Genomic DNA, 14,378 nt, shown 5'->3' with positions numbered 1-14,378 from the left:
GTCTGAATTTGCAAGCCTGTCTCCCAAGGCAGACCACTAACCCATGTAGTCCTGAGCACACTGCTTCCTTTGGTATCTCAAGTGGTTAGATTAGAGGCTTAAAAACTGATACTGAAGTCAGGGTACTTGGTACTCAAAGAAAAGTATCTCTTAAATTTTCATGGATATAGTGAGGAATAAAAGTTTACTTCAAACTCTTTCCCCCTCAACAAAGAACGTGTTTTGACAGATTTTATCTTCCTCATTTCTCCTCTAACAGCAATTTTTTTTGTTGCAACAAATCCTGTGAAGCTGCATGTAACCTGCATCAGTGTAGGAGCTGAACAGAGCATTAGGCTGCTGAGCTTAAAAAATACAAAGGAAATAATTTTAATTTGGAGCTCTTAAAAAGTAGATAAGTAGGAAGATTTCAATAAGAAGAAGATTATTTGATAACTAAACACTGCTTTCGTTCCCAGGGATCTATTATTTAACCAGATATATGATAAGATGAGTGAGAATTCTGTAGCTAAAGGCATCTTTCTGGAGTGCTTGGAGCCATACATCTTAAGTGATAAGTTGATGGGAATCACAGCTCAAGTGATGAAAGACTTGCTCCTTCACTTCCAAGACAAGAACAGATTGGAAAATATGGAAGCCTGCATTGTGCATATGGATATCACCAGCTTAGACATACAGCAGGTGAGCTGCTGTACTAAATGCTGTACGGAGTTCCTCTGAGTAAGTGGCAACATCCCTTAGCCTTTGATGCAAGCTTTTCGTTGTGCTTTTAAGCACAGCATAGCATGTGGAAAATAAGATGCCACCTTTCAATGAACAAAACTTGTATAGCCCAAACTGTTACTGCCTTTTGGTCACTAATACGTGACAGAACTTAGCCACTCTCTGGAGTCAAGTTCCCCGAATATGGGCGTTGTTTAGAGTGGCTGTGTCCAAGCTGTCCTGCGCACACTCCTGTAAGCCTGTGTCGTTCCACCAGTTTGTGTCCCAGAATGCACTTACGCATCAACAGCTGGATATGTTGGAAAATACCAGCCAGTCAGGGTTAGTCTTTTCCTGTTTTTAGTACCTTACCTAGCATCAAAGGCTGCCGGGGCACGAAAAATTAGAGCTGGCATTACTAATTCAATACCTGCCAGCCTGCTGTGCCCAGGTGCTTTTTCTTGCATGGCAAAATTAGTGGAGTAGAAATTATATTCTCCCCAGATAGTCCTGTATTCCTTGTCCAGTTTTTATCCCACCGCCTGGCTTTCCATCCCAAGGAGGGAATTGCTTGCAAACTTGACAAAATGATTCACTAGCCCAGACAAAAAACAAACAAGTGTAGTCAAGGGTTTTGAAGAACTGTTGTTTTTATTTTGTAACTTTATGCAGGTTATGATGGCTAGAATTTAGACATTTTGATTTCGTCTGTGCTGTGTGAGCAATGAGCTCACATGAATACGTGAAGTTTACTCCCCTTGGGTCCATGTAGGGAGTGTAGTTCTCTAATGGAAATTCTCAGTTTGTTTTAAATTATCCTATTGAATGATGCAAGTGCAAGAACAGAGATTGTATTTGAGAGAGCAGGAACAAAAAAATAGTGGGCTAGGAAGAGCTGTGTATCTACATTGTGCTGTTTCCATGCAGGTGGTAGTTCTGTGCTGGGAAAACCATCTCTACGATGCCATGATCTATGTGTACAACAGTGGGATGAATGACTTCATTAGTCCCATGGAGGTAGGAAAGATGCTTGTGGTATATCAGGGTACCAAGTCGCTCTTAACCTTTTCCTTCTGTAGGTATTGTCACACTTTCTGCAGAACTTGAACAGGATGCATGCTGTCACTGAAGTGCATTGAGATACTGCTCGCATGTTCAGCCAACAGCCTTTCTGAGAATCAGCATTTGAAACTAATGCATTATCTTCTCCTTCACTATTTATATGTTGTTTGTTCTTTTGATTCTGAGGAGGAAATCATATATGATACATGAAGCTTATTTGACTAGATGAAATAGAGGAGAAAAGTTATTTATGATTTCTGTAAACTTCCCTTTGACAATGTGGTTGAGGTAGCAATGCTCTGCAAAGTTAGAGTAGGAAATTTAAAGTCCTTTTAATACAAAATGTGAAGAAGTAGAAGAGAATAACAAATGATGGATTGAAGAAATTGCACTGCAAAACTATCTATTAAAAGCATGTTGCTGATGATGAATCTGGCCTGTGCTGCATGACGTGCTGAGGAGATACCAGCTTTCTGTGCAATGGGATTAACACTAGTGTAGGAGTGAGATGCTCTATGAGCATTTCATGCCTTTTCTCGTTCATGAAGTTCTTCATCTGCTGGCACACTAGTGTATTAATATGTATCGGGTAATAATGGAAACAAAGAATAACTTACTGTGTACAGAGCTTGGGGGAAAAAAAGGGAGAGAAGTTGTTCCCATGTCGAGCCAAGCTTTATTCTTAGCACTTGAGCATGGTGTATCAGCCGTGCGAGTGCAGGGCTCGATACTGTGTTGTGACTAAAGAGCCTGTTGCTGCTGCTGCTAACCCTGAAGATGTGCCTGATATACCAAATTCTCTTGAAGCCTAAAGCTGTAATATAAAAATGTTTCACTAAGGAGGAACTGCTTGTGTTTTCATAACTGTGCTAAAATTGAGAGCTGTACCATTTTGAATGTGAATCTTACTAAATATTATTATTGTAATGCAATTTATAGCAGTTATAATCTCAGTTGATTTTCTCAGAAAGGAGGCTTTTTAGGTGTCTGTGAATTTAAAAGGGACTTCTTGAAACCTAGTGTTTAGCTACAGAAGCACGGATAACTTTGTTTTCTGCTTTCTAGAGCTCTAAATTCAGACTAGTCTTCACACTAGATTCCTGAACCAGAGACTTGCTGGTGAGCCTGCAAGGTAGCATGAAGATTTGCATAATTTGATGGCAGAAGATGCAGGAATAGGAAATAGGGTTGGTCAGTTGTGCTCCGACTGTAGCTTCTGGGACTATTGAGAACATTGCTTTTTTTTTTTTTTCTTCTTCTTTTTTTTTTTTTTTAAGCATGGCTCTCAACTAGCTTTAGATCTGATTGGACTAAATCTCTTTTCTCATATGTTGTAACATCAACTGGGGAAAGTATCTTTTGCCACATCTGAGTGTCCTCTGCTCCTGCTAGATTTAAGATATGGTGAGAAAGCAGAGTTTCTGTGGGGAATACACTCCAGTGATTTCTGTTTTAAAACCAAGCAGAATGTTTGGTTTGAGTTTTCACAACTGCTTGAGCCCTGCACTATAGAGGTCACACCTGGAAAGGACTCAGGAGTTCCCTTGGCTGGTGTGCACAAAACTGGCTCTTCTCAGCGCAGTGCTGAAACGTGTTCTCAAGTAGAGGTGGCAACGTTACTCTCTTTGTTGTTACAGAAACTGTTCAGAGTCATTGCGCCTCCACTGAATGCTGGGAAATCTCTTACAGGTACAGAATTCTTTCTTTTTAGGGATTTCTGGTTTTCGTGCTTCAAATGTCTCTGCTCCTTTCCAATAAAGAGAAGCGAAAGGGAAATGTGTGCCCCAAATATAAGGGTCTTGGAGAACAGAAAAGAGCTATAGCACTTTTTAACTGTGTGTAAAACTGCACGTGTGTCAAGTGAGATGTTCTGCTAACGGTTGTGGAAAAGGATTGAATCTCTATCTGTTTTGTGCCAAAAATGTGATAAAGGACTTTTGTTTTGTAGATGAGCAGGTAGTAATGGGCAACAAGCTGCTTGTGTATATAAGGTAAGGTACTTCGGTAAGTGTGTGTGTGTGGTGTTGCCTAGTGGTGGCATCAGATTTTAATACATTATAGTTGCAAAAACTTACAGCATATTTTAAGATATGTAAAGAGTATGTAAAATAGCAATGGCTGCTTTGTACAACTGACTTAATGTTCCAGTGACTTCTTGTTACACATTACGTGAGTGAATAGGCAGGATAAGCTTGGATACTCGGAGCTCAGGTTGAAGCTGATTTCTCAAGACGATGTTTTTGTCTTTAGAATGTGATTAGAGTTCCTTCTGCATCCTAATCTGCAATGCAGTGCTCCTTGGCCAAGGACTTAATAGTGTGAAAAGTTGTATTTTAATTCTTTCTGTAATGCCTTCTGGGATAGCTGTCCTCAGTTGCCGCTTGCTATATTGCCTATCGTTTGCAGGAGGTCATTGTACAGTAGTGATTATTTAGCAAATTTGTCATTCTGGAATCTATTCAAAATTGTGAACATTAGAATCTGCTTTACTTCTGATTCCTAAAATACATGTTTGTGAAAAATCCTGAGTTTCCCCTGTTACGTTTCTGTTGTGACACTGGCATACCTTGCGTGCAAATTCATGCTGTGCATTAGCTTATTGTGTATTGACAGCATTGCTGTCTGCGGTGTTTGCATACCCACTCTCAGGTGGTTTGATATTTACGAAATGAATTGATTTGACTTGTTTTAAAAGCATCCTGAAAACTAGCTCCCAAGAGAAACTTTTTGCCTCAATCCATTTAATATCAGGCTGTATTTAAAAATGCCTCTCCCCTGCTTTTCCACAGCTGCTGTTTGGCAGGCCGTGCGTATCCATTGGGTGATATTCCTGAAGATCTGGTACCTTTGGTTAAAAATCAGGTAAGCAACCTTTTGGAAGGCCATTGGCCCTTTCACTGGTAGGGCAACCTTGAGACTAGGGAGAAGAAAAGGATAGTGTGGTGGAGGAAGATTATGTATACAACAGTCCTTTTTGAAAGTAAATAATCGCTCCAGTGAAATTGTTCTTGTATGTGTATTAGTGCAACAATCTGACTGCTACTTCTCTGCAAACAGCTCTTGCAGAAAGAAGCACCAACAACTCTTAACTTTGCCTTGAGCAGAACAAGGTGTCTGATTTGCCTACCTGCAGGTGAACAAAATCTTGGTCATTCATCCAGCTCTTTTCTGGCTTTTGCAAGAAACACTGTGTGTTTCATTTTGTGGATTTGTGGTAGAAGAGGATATAGCTCTGACAGCTATATCCTTGCAGTATGATTTCATTTTTTAAATATTTCTTTGGTATTTGTGGTGTCATATATCATACAATTGTTGCCATCTGAACATCTGAGCGTAATATTTTTCCTTCATCTGTAAATTGAGGGGTAGGAGCATGCAGTTCGGACTGGCACAGGGTTTTTCTTTTCTTTTTTTTTTTTTTTTTGACAACTTCTGCCACAAAGTTGCTACAGATATGTTGCTGTCTATTCTTTCTAAACTTGATTACAGTCATCTGTTGTCCTAGTGTCCTGTTACCATATTTTCACCACTGAGGTTTATCCAGCCTCAGATATTCAGGACAAGCATGTGTCTGTCCTCTAGTTATAATTCTCACATGCAGGATGAACGTTTCTGCCCTGTCACTTAGAACTGAATAACTATTTAGCTTCTGTTATATCCACACATACTTAGTATATGGGTGGATGATGTGGAGGATGCCCTGACTACAGACAGCATGAGGTAACGTTTAGTAGGTAGAAGTGTCTTTGTGATTTAGGTCTTGGTTGCAGGTTTCTCTGAGGCTTTTGATTTCTTGTTCGTAATTATATTAGTGTGCATTTGTGCTCATCTCTGCTCATTAAGACCTCATGTTTCCTGAAGATAGTTTTCCAGCCTTGTGGAAACCAGAAGTATTCAGCTGTAGTCAAGAGCACGTTCTAATCAAGCGCTCCTAAATGCATTCTTACACCCTTGGCGATGTCTGCCCCCTCTGACTTCACATGCAGATACGTGAGAAATTATTTGCCAGAGCTGTTTAGTAGGTTTAACATGCTGCAGTGCATCTCTTCTTTTGGCATATCTGAGGAACCTCTCTTGAGAGCTTGCAGGAAGGAGTTTTTGGGGGCCATAGAACTGGGAAAATATTTAACATTAGGTGTGTTTTGGTACTTGGAAAGAAAGGCAAATGTAGTCAGTTCTGAACTTAAACTCCTGTATCCTACCATTTGGTTCCAGCTCATCTGATCCCAGCTTTTTTCATGGGGCAAATTGGTCTGATCTATGGTTTAGTTTCCTATTTTCACTAGTGTCTATGACTGTATCTAAATTTTTGGAGCTGAAATGAATCTGATGGTTCTGAGGTCTGTGGTTCAGGCTGCCTGACAGCTCCCTCCCTCGTGGCCTTGTTACTTCCCCTGCCCCTAACACTGGAGGGAAGAGGCTTTCCTAGTGGGGCGATGGTGTCTAGGAAGACATCCTCCTTTTTCCAACAATCCGTGTTTCTTTGAGAGAACTTAAAAGGTGTGCCAGTTTCTTCCTTCTCTTGAGGAAAGAGGTCAAAGCAACTCATGGCTTGTGGACATTCTCCAACCTTGTGGTGGCTTTTCCCCGAGCTGTGCCATACTGTGATAAAATTGTCTGCTTTCTCAGTCTGTTCAAGCTGTGATTAGGAGGCACTGGACTGGCACTACATTCCTCTTCACCTACCTGTCTTGTCCAGCCTTAGTTTTGTAGTTGTCACTGAGCAGGGCCTGCTATTGCATTTATAGGGCAAGTTCCTAGGTGCTTCAGAAAACTCTGTGTCTGTGGGCCCTCAAGGATCACCTGCTTGTTTTTGCATCCTGAGCTGAGCACAGACAGACTGTCCATCTTTCAATTTTTTGCTCTTCTACCTGGTCTCCGCAGGAAGAACTGTGTCAGCTGACATCCAGATCATCTTCCCAGGGCGCTTTAGGAACAGCAGTTGCTGCCTCAAGGCCTCTAAGTGCTGCTATTGTCCTGTGCAGATCCTGGTGGCATGAGCATGCAGGCTTATCCTACTTCCTCTATAAGGCTGAGGTTGAGTCTAGAGTTGCATCTCCTCTGCAGCCTCATCCAATGGATTATCTTTGGCTGACCAGATTCATCATATTTTTCTGAGCCTGTGACTGTAGCTTTCAGATCTGAAGAACCAGCTTCTTCCACAGGGCTTGCTCAAGAAGTCAGCAGGCTGTGTCAAGGCAGCAGGTGCCATTGTACATATCTTGTCATATTTGTGTGGGACAGGTTTGAGCACATCCTTGATGCTTTCCTCAAAGGTAGAGAGCACCTGGCTAAAATCACAGTGAATTTGGGCCAAAAGTGTGACTAGACACACAGGTTGCATGTTCTGACAGTTAGCTTTGTCACTGCCAAGTAAACCTCCTTTCCTTATTTATTTCCATCAACCTTCAATCTGATTATTTCTGTTTAAGGAGCTTCACCTAAGGCAAAGCCTAACCTCTTTGGTGACATTTCCCTGAACATTTCAAAATGACAGTTGCTGCTAGTCATGACTTTGTGCTAATAAAAATCTTTCCTTCCTGAGTTTTTGGCTAGTTCTACTGCTGAAGTTATTTTCCTTTTGGTCGTTAGCATTTCACTTTTGTTTCAGGGTTTTTAAGAGGCAATACTTTCCTTTTTGTGCTTTCTCCCTGCAGTAAATAACACCTGTTTAGAAACCTGATTCCAGCACGCTGGCTACAGTCTGGTGCGTTGAGATGCAGGCTGGCAGGTGGGGATCAGGCTGAAGGGGGCTGTGGATCTGAAAGTCAAGCTGCTAACTCTTCCTGACTTCTTCACTGCGGTGGTGAGAGGAAAATTAACTCAAAATAGGAGTAAATGAGAGAAGGTGGCATTTTCAGAGGGTAGGATACTTGGTCTATCCTGGGAGAGCATATTGCCTGTCATTCAGCTCTCCACAGGAGCCCAGTGTGTATCTTGACACGTACTCACAAGTGCTAGCCAGTACCTTCACTACACCAGTCTGCAGTCTTTCTTCTGGAAGCCAGATCTGTTGTGAGCTTTGACAACGGCACATCTGAGACAGATGCAGCAGAGCCATGTTCTTTACGTTTGGAAAGTCTGGACTTCCCTGTCAGTGGTTCAGTAAAGGGGGTTGCTTTCATTTTGAAAGACGTGCTCAACTTTCAGAGGTAGAATGTCGATGGATGAGCTGCAGAGCTGAGTAGTACTTAAATCAGTCTTTGCAGGGCCATAAACTGTGGGGATGTTGTGCCTCAAAGTGCAGGAGCAGATTGACTGGCTCTTTCCAAGTGAACTACTGACAAGGGGAAGAGCTATGCCCTGTACACCTCTCTGAGGAGAGCTGACCGAGGGTCATCTCACACTTTGGAGATACCAGCAACAGTGCGTTTGGTAGGATCTGCAGTGAGGAGCTTCTGAAGAAGCTCCCTGACTACTGACTCACAGTGGGTACACTGACTGGTCCTTTCTTGACCAGGCCATGCTAGTGGTTTCTATGTTTGTGCTGATTGAGACAAAGGGAGGAGAAAAAGGATTTTGAATACTTTTTTGTTTAAGACAGAGTTCTGTATTTTCATCCACCAGGATGGCATCCAGTGGAGGTTTTTCCAGCTATTTATTTTTGCTCAAGACTACATGTTCAGCAGAATAGTCCTTGCCCTTCCCTGTCCTTTTTTCTAGGTGTGACTATTGTCCATTTTCGACCCTTCAGTCTCGCACGTTGGGATGGCATATGGTTTACAGAGTCATTTTTTTTTCTAGAGATGTCTCTTGTTTTGTTTGGGTTTGATCGCTTTTTGCGTGACCATATCTGTGAAGTCAGAATAGCCTAGACTTTGTTGAGACATCTCACCACTGGGACTTTTCCTGCTTCCCATCAATCTGAGGGTCCTTCAGCACTTTTGAGGCCAGACTAGCTCTTGTCCTTCCATCTGACAGGACCTATCAGCCTTCACTGATCATTCATTGATTAGAAATTCATTGGTTCCCTTTAAGGGGCAGATTTTTCTGCAGTGGGAAACATCACTAAAGTTAGAGCGTTGATGAACTCCAGAGGTGTTTTAAAGCTTAGTGCAAAAGAGGTCATGATGCTGCTTTCCCATGTGCTTGTGCTCGCAGTTATGTGAAACGTGTAGGAAACCTGCTATGTTTGTTTGAACGTTCATTGTAGGTCTTTGAATTTCTCATCCGGCTGCATTCAACTGAGGGATCTGTGGATGAAGAGGTCTATCCTTATGTTCGTACCTTGCTCCACTTTGACACTCGGGAATTCCTTAATGTTCTTGCTCTGGTAAGAGGCCTTTAAACTCCTCCAAGAGAAAAATGCTTGGCTGCTTGTTCCTGTTTGCTTTTATTTCGGGAGCTGGGAGTGGAGGGCTTTCTTCTCAAAGTGTCAGTGTTTTGCCTCCTGCAGACTTTTGAAGATTTTAAGAATGACAAGCAAGCTGTGGAATATCAACAGAGAATTGTGGATATACTTCTGAAAGTGAGTGTGCCCCAAAATTAACCTCTGGGTATATGTCTGACTGTGATTATGTATGGTACTGTGCAATAAAGCCTGTAATATAGGTGAGGGGTTTCCAGTCCTGTGCTGGATGACACCTCTGGGAAGGTGTGCTGGAGCTTGGATTCACCTTGGCACAGGTGATCAGTTGGATATTTAGAAGCAATGCTTCGTGCACATAAAGCATGGAGATAGCAAGCTCTCCATTTCTGTGATTTCACTTGCTTTGTACTTTGACATCAAATTCTTCCTTTCTGTACTGTTAAGTTCATTTTTATCTGCTCCTCATCCATTCTACTCCTTGTTTCCATCTCAGCAGAAAACCATCCTGGGAATCTAGTGCTTGGCAAGGTGCCAATGCTCTTCTGAAAAACCCTGCTCCTGTGTCTGTAAATGCTGTGTTTGGGATGTAACATACCCACAATGACAGGCCTATCTTTAGAGATGGGAGAGAAGAAGAGTGTCAGAGCTGTCAGCCTGGTGCTCTAGAAATCACTTGTCATTTGCAGACCATGTTCCTTCACAATGTTCTCATTAAAAGTTCTTGCTGCCAGATGCCTTTTGCTTTCCTTTTCAAAGCTGTCAGCATTAATAATGAGTAACTCCGCTTGGAAACTGTTTATGTATAAACATATCATAAGTAGTGTTCCCCTGTCACTGTCATCAGTGATAGATGAGAGCAAGGGCAGCAGTGAGTGAATTCAGTGACAGAGCTGCTGCAGTAGGCTGCATTGGGGGGCTGAGAGAATGCCACTGTGGGGGATCTTTTGTGAGTCTGGCTGAGTCAGACTTTGCTGTAACGATGTTCAATGTTCGTTAACCCTGTGCTGGGTTAGCCCCGTGCTTGTTGCGTCTGTAGCTGCAGTCAGCAGGAGGCATCGTGCTGTTCTGGAGCTACCCTGGAATATGTTCCTGTGGCAGCTTTGGGTTGGATCTACCCGTTTACAGTGCTACCTTGTGCTACTGGCCACACAGCAAACAAGTTCTCTTGAACTGCAACAAAATTCAGCCCTGCTCTTGGAAGGGAAAAGGATGGTGACTGTGAGAAATGCTGCAGGATTAGATGCATCTGCAGGCAAAGGATTCAGTGCTATGAGAATTCTCAGCCTCTTGGTCTTGAATCTGCTCTCGTTTTGAACAAAAATAAAAAAAAAATTTGCTTCTTAAATAAAAGAAATTTATCATTGGCAATAAAAGCACTTAGAAAATAGCCGTGCACTTGCAAGTCTGACTGATGTAGACCTTCCACTAACACTGGTTGAAACCCATTGCTTTTAGGGGGGATTCTCCAAGCAGGGACTTTTCACATTCTCTATTTCACATTGAGAGTAGGCTTATTTTTATTTGTTATTTATTTATTTTTATTTAGAAGCCTAAAACACCAAGTGAGGACACATCATACTTTGTTTTGTGTGCCAGACATTTAGTAAGTGCCCCTCAGGTTTCAGACCTCTTTTGTGGTAACTCTTAGGCATTCATGCTTTCTGTAATTTGAAGTCGTCAGCACAGCTACAGGTTTCATAAACTGTAGAGACTTGCAGCTAATTTAATGTGAGAAAAGAATCTTTTTTCCCAAACCCACAGTTATTACTTAGTTCTTGTGTACCACAGTTGAAGTGGTGAGTGCCCTGGGGCTTGAAGTCAAATGTATTTTTTCCTCCCACTCATTTTGTCTTTTTTCCTCATGTAACAACGTTTCTCTGCTCAGGAGCCCTGTTGCATGTCCAATCGTTAGGACAGACTACAGAAATGGATATAAACATAGGCTTCCTCATTGCTGTTTGGAACTCTTTACCCCAGCCTACCCCCTTACCAGAATCAGGCACATGCAAGGGTACTTCCCTTCGCTTATAGGACAGAGAAGCCGCATCTCTTCAGCTTTAGAGGAGGATATGCCTGTTAGATGTCTGTGTCTTCAGGCCAAACAGAGATGCATTCCACAGAGAGTGGCTCTTATTTTGACCTCCAGGATGGACTTGCAAAAGGAGATCACGTAGGTGTCTCAGGTGGGGAAGACATGATGACCAGACAGTGATTTCTTGTTGCAGCATCCTGATTGTTATCCCAAAGGCAGCTGCAGAATGAATCTCTTCTGTTGATTTTATTTCTCTCATTTCTCCCTAACGTTTCTCAGGTCATGGTAGAGAATTCTGACTTCACCCCATCGCAGGTTGGCTGTCTCTTTACCTTCCTTGCCCGTCAGCTCGCCAAGCCCAACAACACGTTGTTTGTGAACAGGACACTTTTTGACCAGGCAAGTATTCTTTCATTAGGAACAGAAAAAAATCTAAATAAAGTGCTGTACCATGGACAGTGGCTGTAAACTGAGGCAATTCCGAAAACTAGTGCATTATATAACAGGTAGCATCTTGCTAGGACTTGGTTATGACTTTGAAGTAGGGGTATAGGAGTGACCACAGAAGCTCAGTATGGTCTGTATTTCAGCCTCTTGGAATTGTGTGAGAAATGGTATGAGGTCCCAGGAGATGGAGACGGCCACGACTGTTAAAATGTTTCTCCTCTCCTCCATGGAAAGACAGGTTCCTTTGGTTGCTTCTGTCACAGGGTTGCAGCATTTCCCTCTCCAGGATCTTTCAGGACCTCTTACCCTAGTATTTTTAGGTGTCTTTAGTTACAGAATTTGACAGAGAATACCTTGTTGAGGAGTAGTCCATTCAAATTGTGCACTCATGTTCTGATTTTCTCTTGCTGTTGTTGGTGCTCACAATCCGCTTGTTCTGGACACCTCTGGGGAGTTTTGCACTTCTTAATGGTAAAGCGATTGCATAGTTTGACTGTCCGTTTCCTTTGAGCACACTGAAACTCTTCTGTTGTTTGGCTCAGGTGGTTGAACGTTTTTTTTCCTACTTACGCTACAGCAAAAAGTTGGTTAAAGTTCACAAGCTTAGATTAATGGTTATGCTAGCTGGGCCTAACTCATGCTAATGCCTACATCCTTGCACAGGTCCTTGAATTCCTGTGCAGTCCCGATGATGACTCCCGCCATTCCGAGAGGCAACAGGTAACGGCCTTTAAAGGAACATTTCTTTAAGTATGAGCTCAGCCTTGTCAGGGACTAGAGACTGGCTGAAAGGCATAGTGAAGATTGTATGCCAAAGCAGTCCCCTAGCTCGGAGTGGTGGATCTGCATGGAAAACTTGGGCAGTGCTGTGTGCGGCAGGAGTGGAACAGGATCCTTTTCCCTACTGCCTGCAGGAGAGGTTTGACAACAGTAAGAACAGAGGCAGAAAAAGTCCTGGGGAAACCCATGACCTTCATAGTGGACAATTGACTTAAGTAAAATAATCCCCATGTTAATGCAGTTTTTTGGAGTAGGAGCAATGTACTTTAAAACAGCATTGAGTGTCCAGGTATTAGTGCTTTATAATTAACAGCTTTTCAATATTTGCAGGTCCTCTTGGAATTACTCCAGGCAGGAGGAATAGTACAGTTCGAAGAGAACCGCCTTATCCAAATGGCAGAAAAAGCTGAATTGTAAGTGCACAGTATATAAATATTGAATTTAAAACTCTTCCAAAGCCTTTTTCTCCCAGATATCCTGTTCCAATTTTCCAGCTGTAATTTGCATTATTTTCCCTATGCATTTGTGTGTGCCTGCCTCATTTACCTGTTCATATTTAATCTGTACCAGTCTCTCTCTCCTATCTCACTGGCTGTTCACACCTCCTCTTACCCTAACAATGCTTTGTGTAGAGCTGTGGGAACCTTTCAGTGTGAAACTTTGTGGAGCTTGATGAGCTTTGGCATTTCCTATCCTAGAGCCAAGTCTTTGTTCAAAGGTGTAGTTGTATTTTTGAATGCTCTGCCACTGACAGATGGAGATGACTGGTTGGGGTGAGGCCAACAGGTGGATTTATAAGCACGCTAGGGTCTGGAGCCACCCCCACACTACTCATTTTAGATTTGTGTAGGAGAGACAAATGCTGTGTCTGGAAAGGCTGAAAATTTCCACCATCTCCTTTAGTTACTTTACCTTTCTGGAAAGTGTCTGTCATGCCTAGACTGAGTCACCCAGGGCATCTTTGTCTGGGTCTTGAATTTGGACGTTATGTGAGTTATGTGAATCCACTGTACTACAAAGGACCAGAGCATAGAAGTGAAAAGGTGGAGCGTGCCCTGCCTGTTTTCCTACGTCCCCTAGAAGGAATTACAAAAGTTCTCAGCCTCGATGTGACTTAGAAAAGTAGCACAAGCACCTGAGAATCTGAGTCACAAGCAAGTTGATCGCGTGAATATCCATACGGGTTTTTTTTTCTCCTTGCTTGAGAAAGTGTAACAGTGCCACCAGTTCAGTCACTGCTGTCAGAGCTAAAAGCAATGGTGATGTGAAGTTATTTAGCAGTTTTTTCACTTGTTTTGCTTCAGTTACAAACTGTTTTCATCTCATATCTTCCTGACTCAAAGTTTTAAAGATTTTTATTAAAAATTGAAGCTAACCTACTGTGTCATAACACGCTACTGAGCCACGTTTAGTGTATTTTTGGAGCCAGTACTGTACATTGGCCTAGCTTAGAGCTGACTGTGTTATGGAAATAAGCAAGATGATGTATGAGCCAGTGGAACCTAATTTCTTTAAAGATTCTTGTCATCTGTCCCTTGCCTCTTGCCTTAATAACACCAGTTTCTCTGTTCTGTATGATAACTCCCAGAAAGAGGAAACTCACAGGCTGATTGGCCTGTGGCTGGTAAATTGGAGCCCCTGAAAGAAACACTTCTTTGGGGAGGGGAATTCCTATATTAACCTGTGTGACTTTTACAAAAGTAAAAGCCTTAATATAAGACACTTCTGAATGCTTTTTGTAAAACATAGTGTATTTCCTGTTGAGTATTGGTCTTGCAGCAGCAGTTACTGAGTTAAATCTTCTGGTCCTTTTTGAAACTAAAAAATGATGGGAGGAGTATCATAGAGATGGTGATTAAGGGGTGAGAGAAGTAGAAGGTGTCCAGAGGATGTAGAAGAGCTAACATAGAGGAATGTTCCTCTGGGATTGTGTGTAGATCTATTGGGGCATCACAGTCAGCTATCCTGCCGACCTGTGCTGTCTGGCCTGTGTACCTGCATTCTGCTGAGCCAGTGCTGAGTGAGTGTGTGGGTTGTTTTTTTTTT

General features: G+C 42.3%; 1 protein-coding gene across 3 annotated transcripts in view; it reads left to right on the top strand.

The window, feature by feature from the left end:
• Positions 1–14,378, top strand: part of VPS8 (VPS8 subunit of CORVET complex) — a 93,332-nt gene that overhangs the window by 30,739 nt on the left and 48,215 nt on the right. For all 3 annotated transcript variants that reach the window (XM_085303906.1, XM_085303908.1, XM_085303907.1), the window contains exons 21-30: positions 459–681; positions 1,630–1,719; positions 3,402–3,453; positions 3,713–3,755; positions 4,554–4,626; positions 8,918–9,037; positions 9,161–9,232; positions 11,385–11,504; positions 12,216–12,272; positions 12,663–12,745. In XM_085303906.1, coding sequence (XP_085160032.1) covers positions 459–681; positions 1,630–1,719; positions 3,402–3,453; positions 3,713–3,755; positions 4,554–4,626; positions 8,918–9,037; positions 9,161–9,232; positions 11,385–11,504; positions 12,216–12,272; positions 12,663–12,745 — 933 coding nt within the window. The remainder of the gene's footprint in view (positions 1–458; positions 682–1,629; positions 1,720–3,401; positions 3,454–3,712; positions 3,756–4,553; positions 4,627–8,917; positions 9,038–9,160; positions 9,233–11,384; positions 11,505–12,215; positions 12,273–12,662; positions 12,746–14,378) is intronic.

This window comes from Rhea americana, unplaced genomic scaffold (assembly GCF_003343005.1).
Source record: "Rhea americana isolate MKP2758 unplaced genomic scaffold, rheAme1 scaffold_200, whole genome shotgun sequence".
NCBI lineage: Eukaryota > Metazoa > Chordata > Aves > Rheiformes > Rheidae > Rhea > Rhea americana.
Note: the sequence above shows the minus strand (reverse complement) of the source record. Positions and strands in the feature narration are given on the sequence as shown.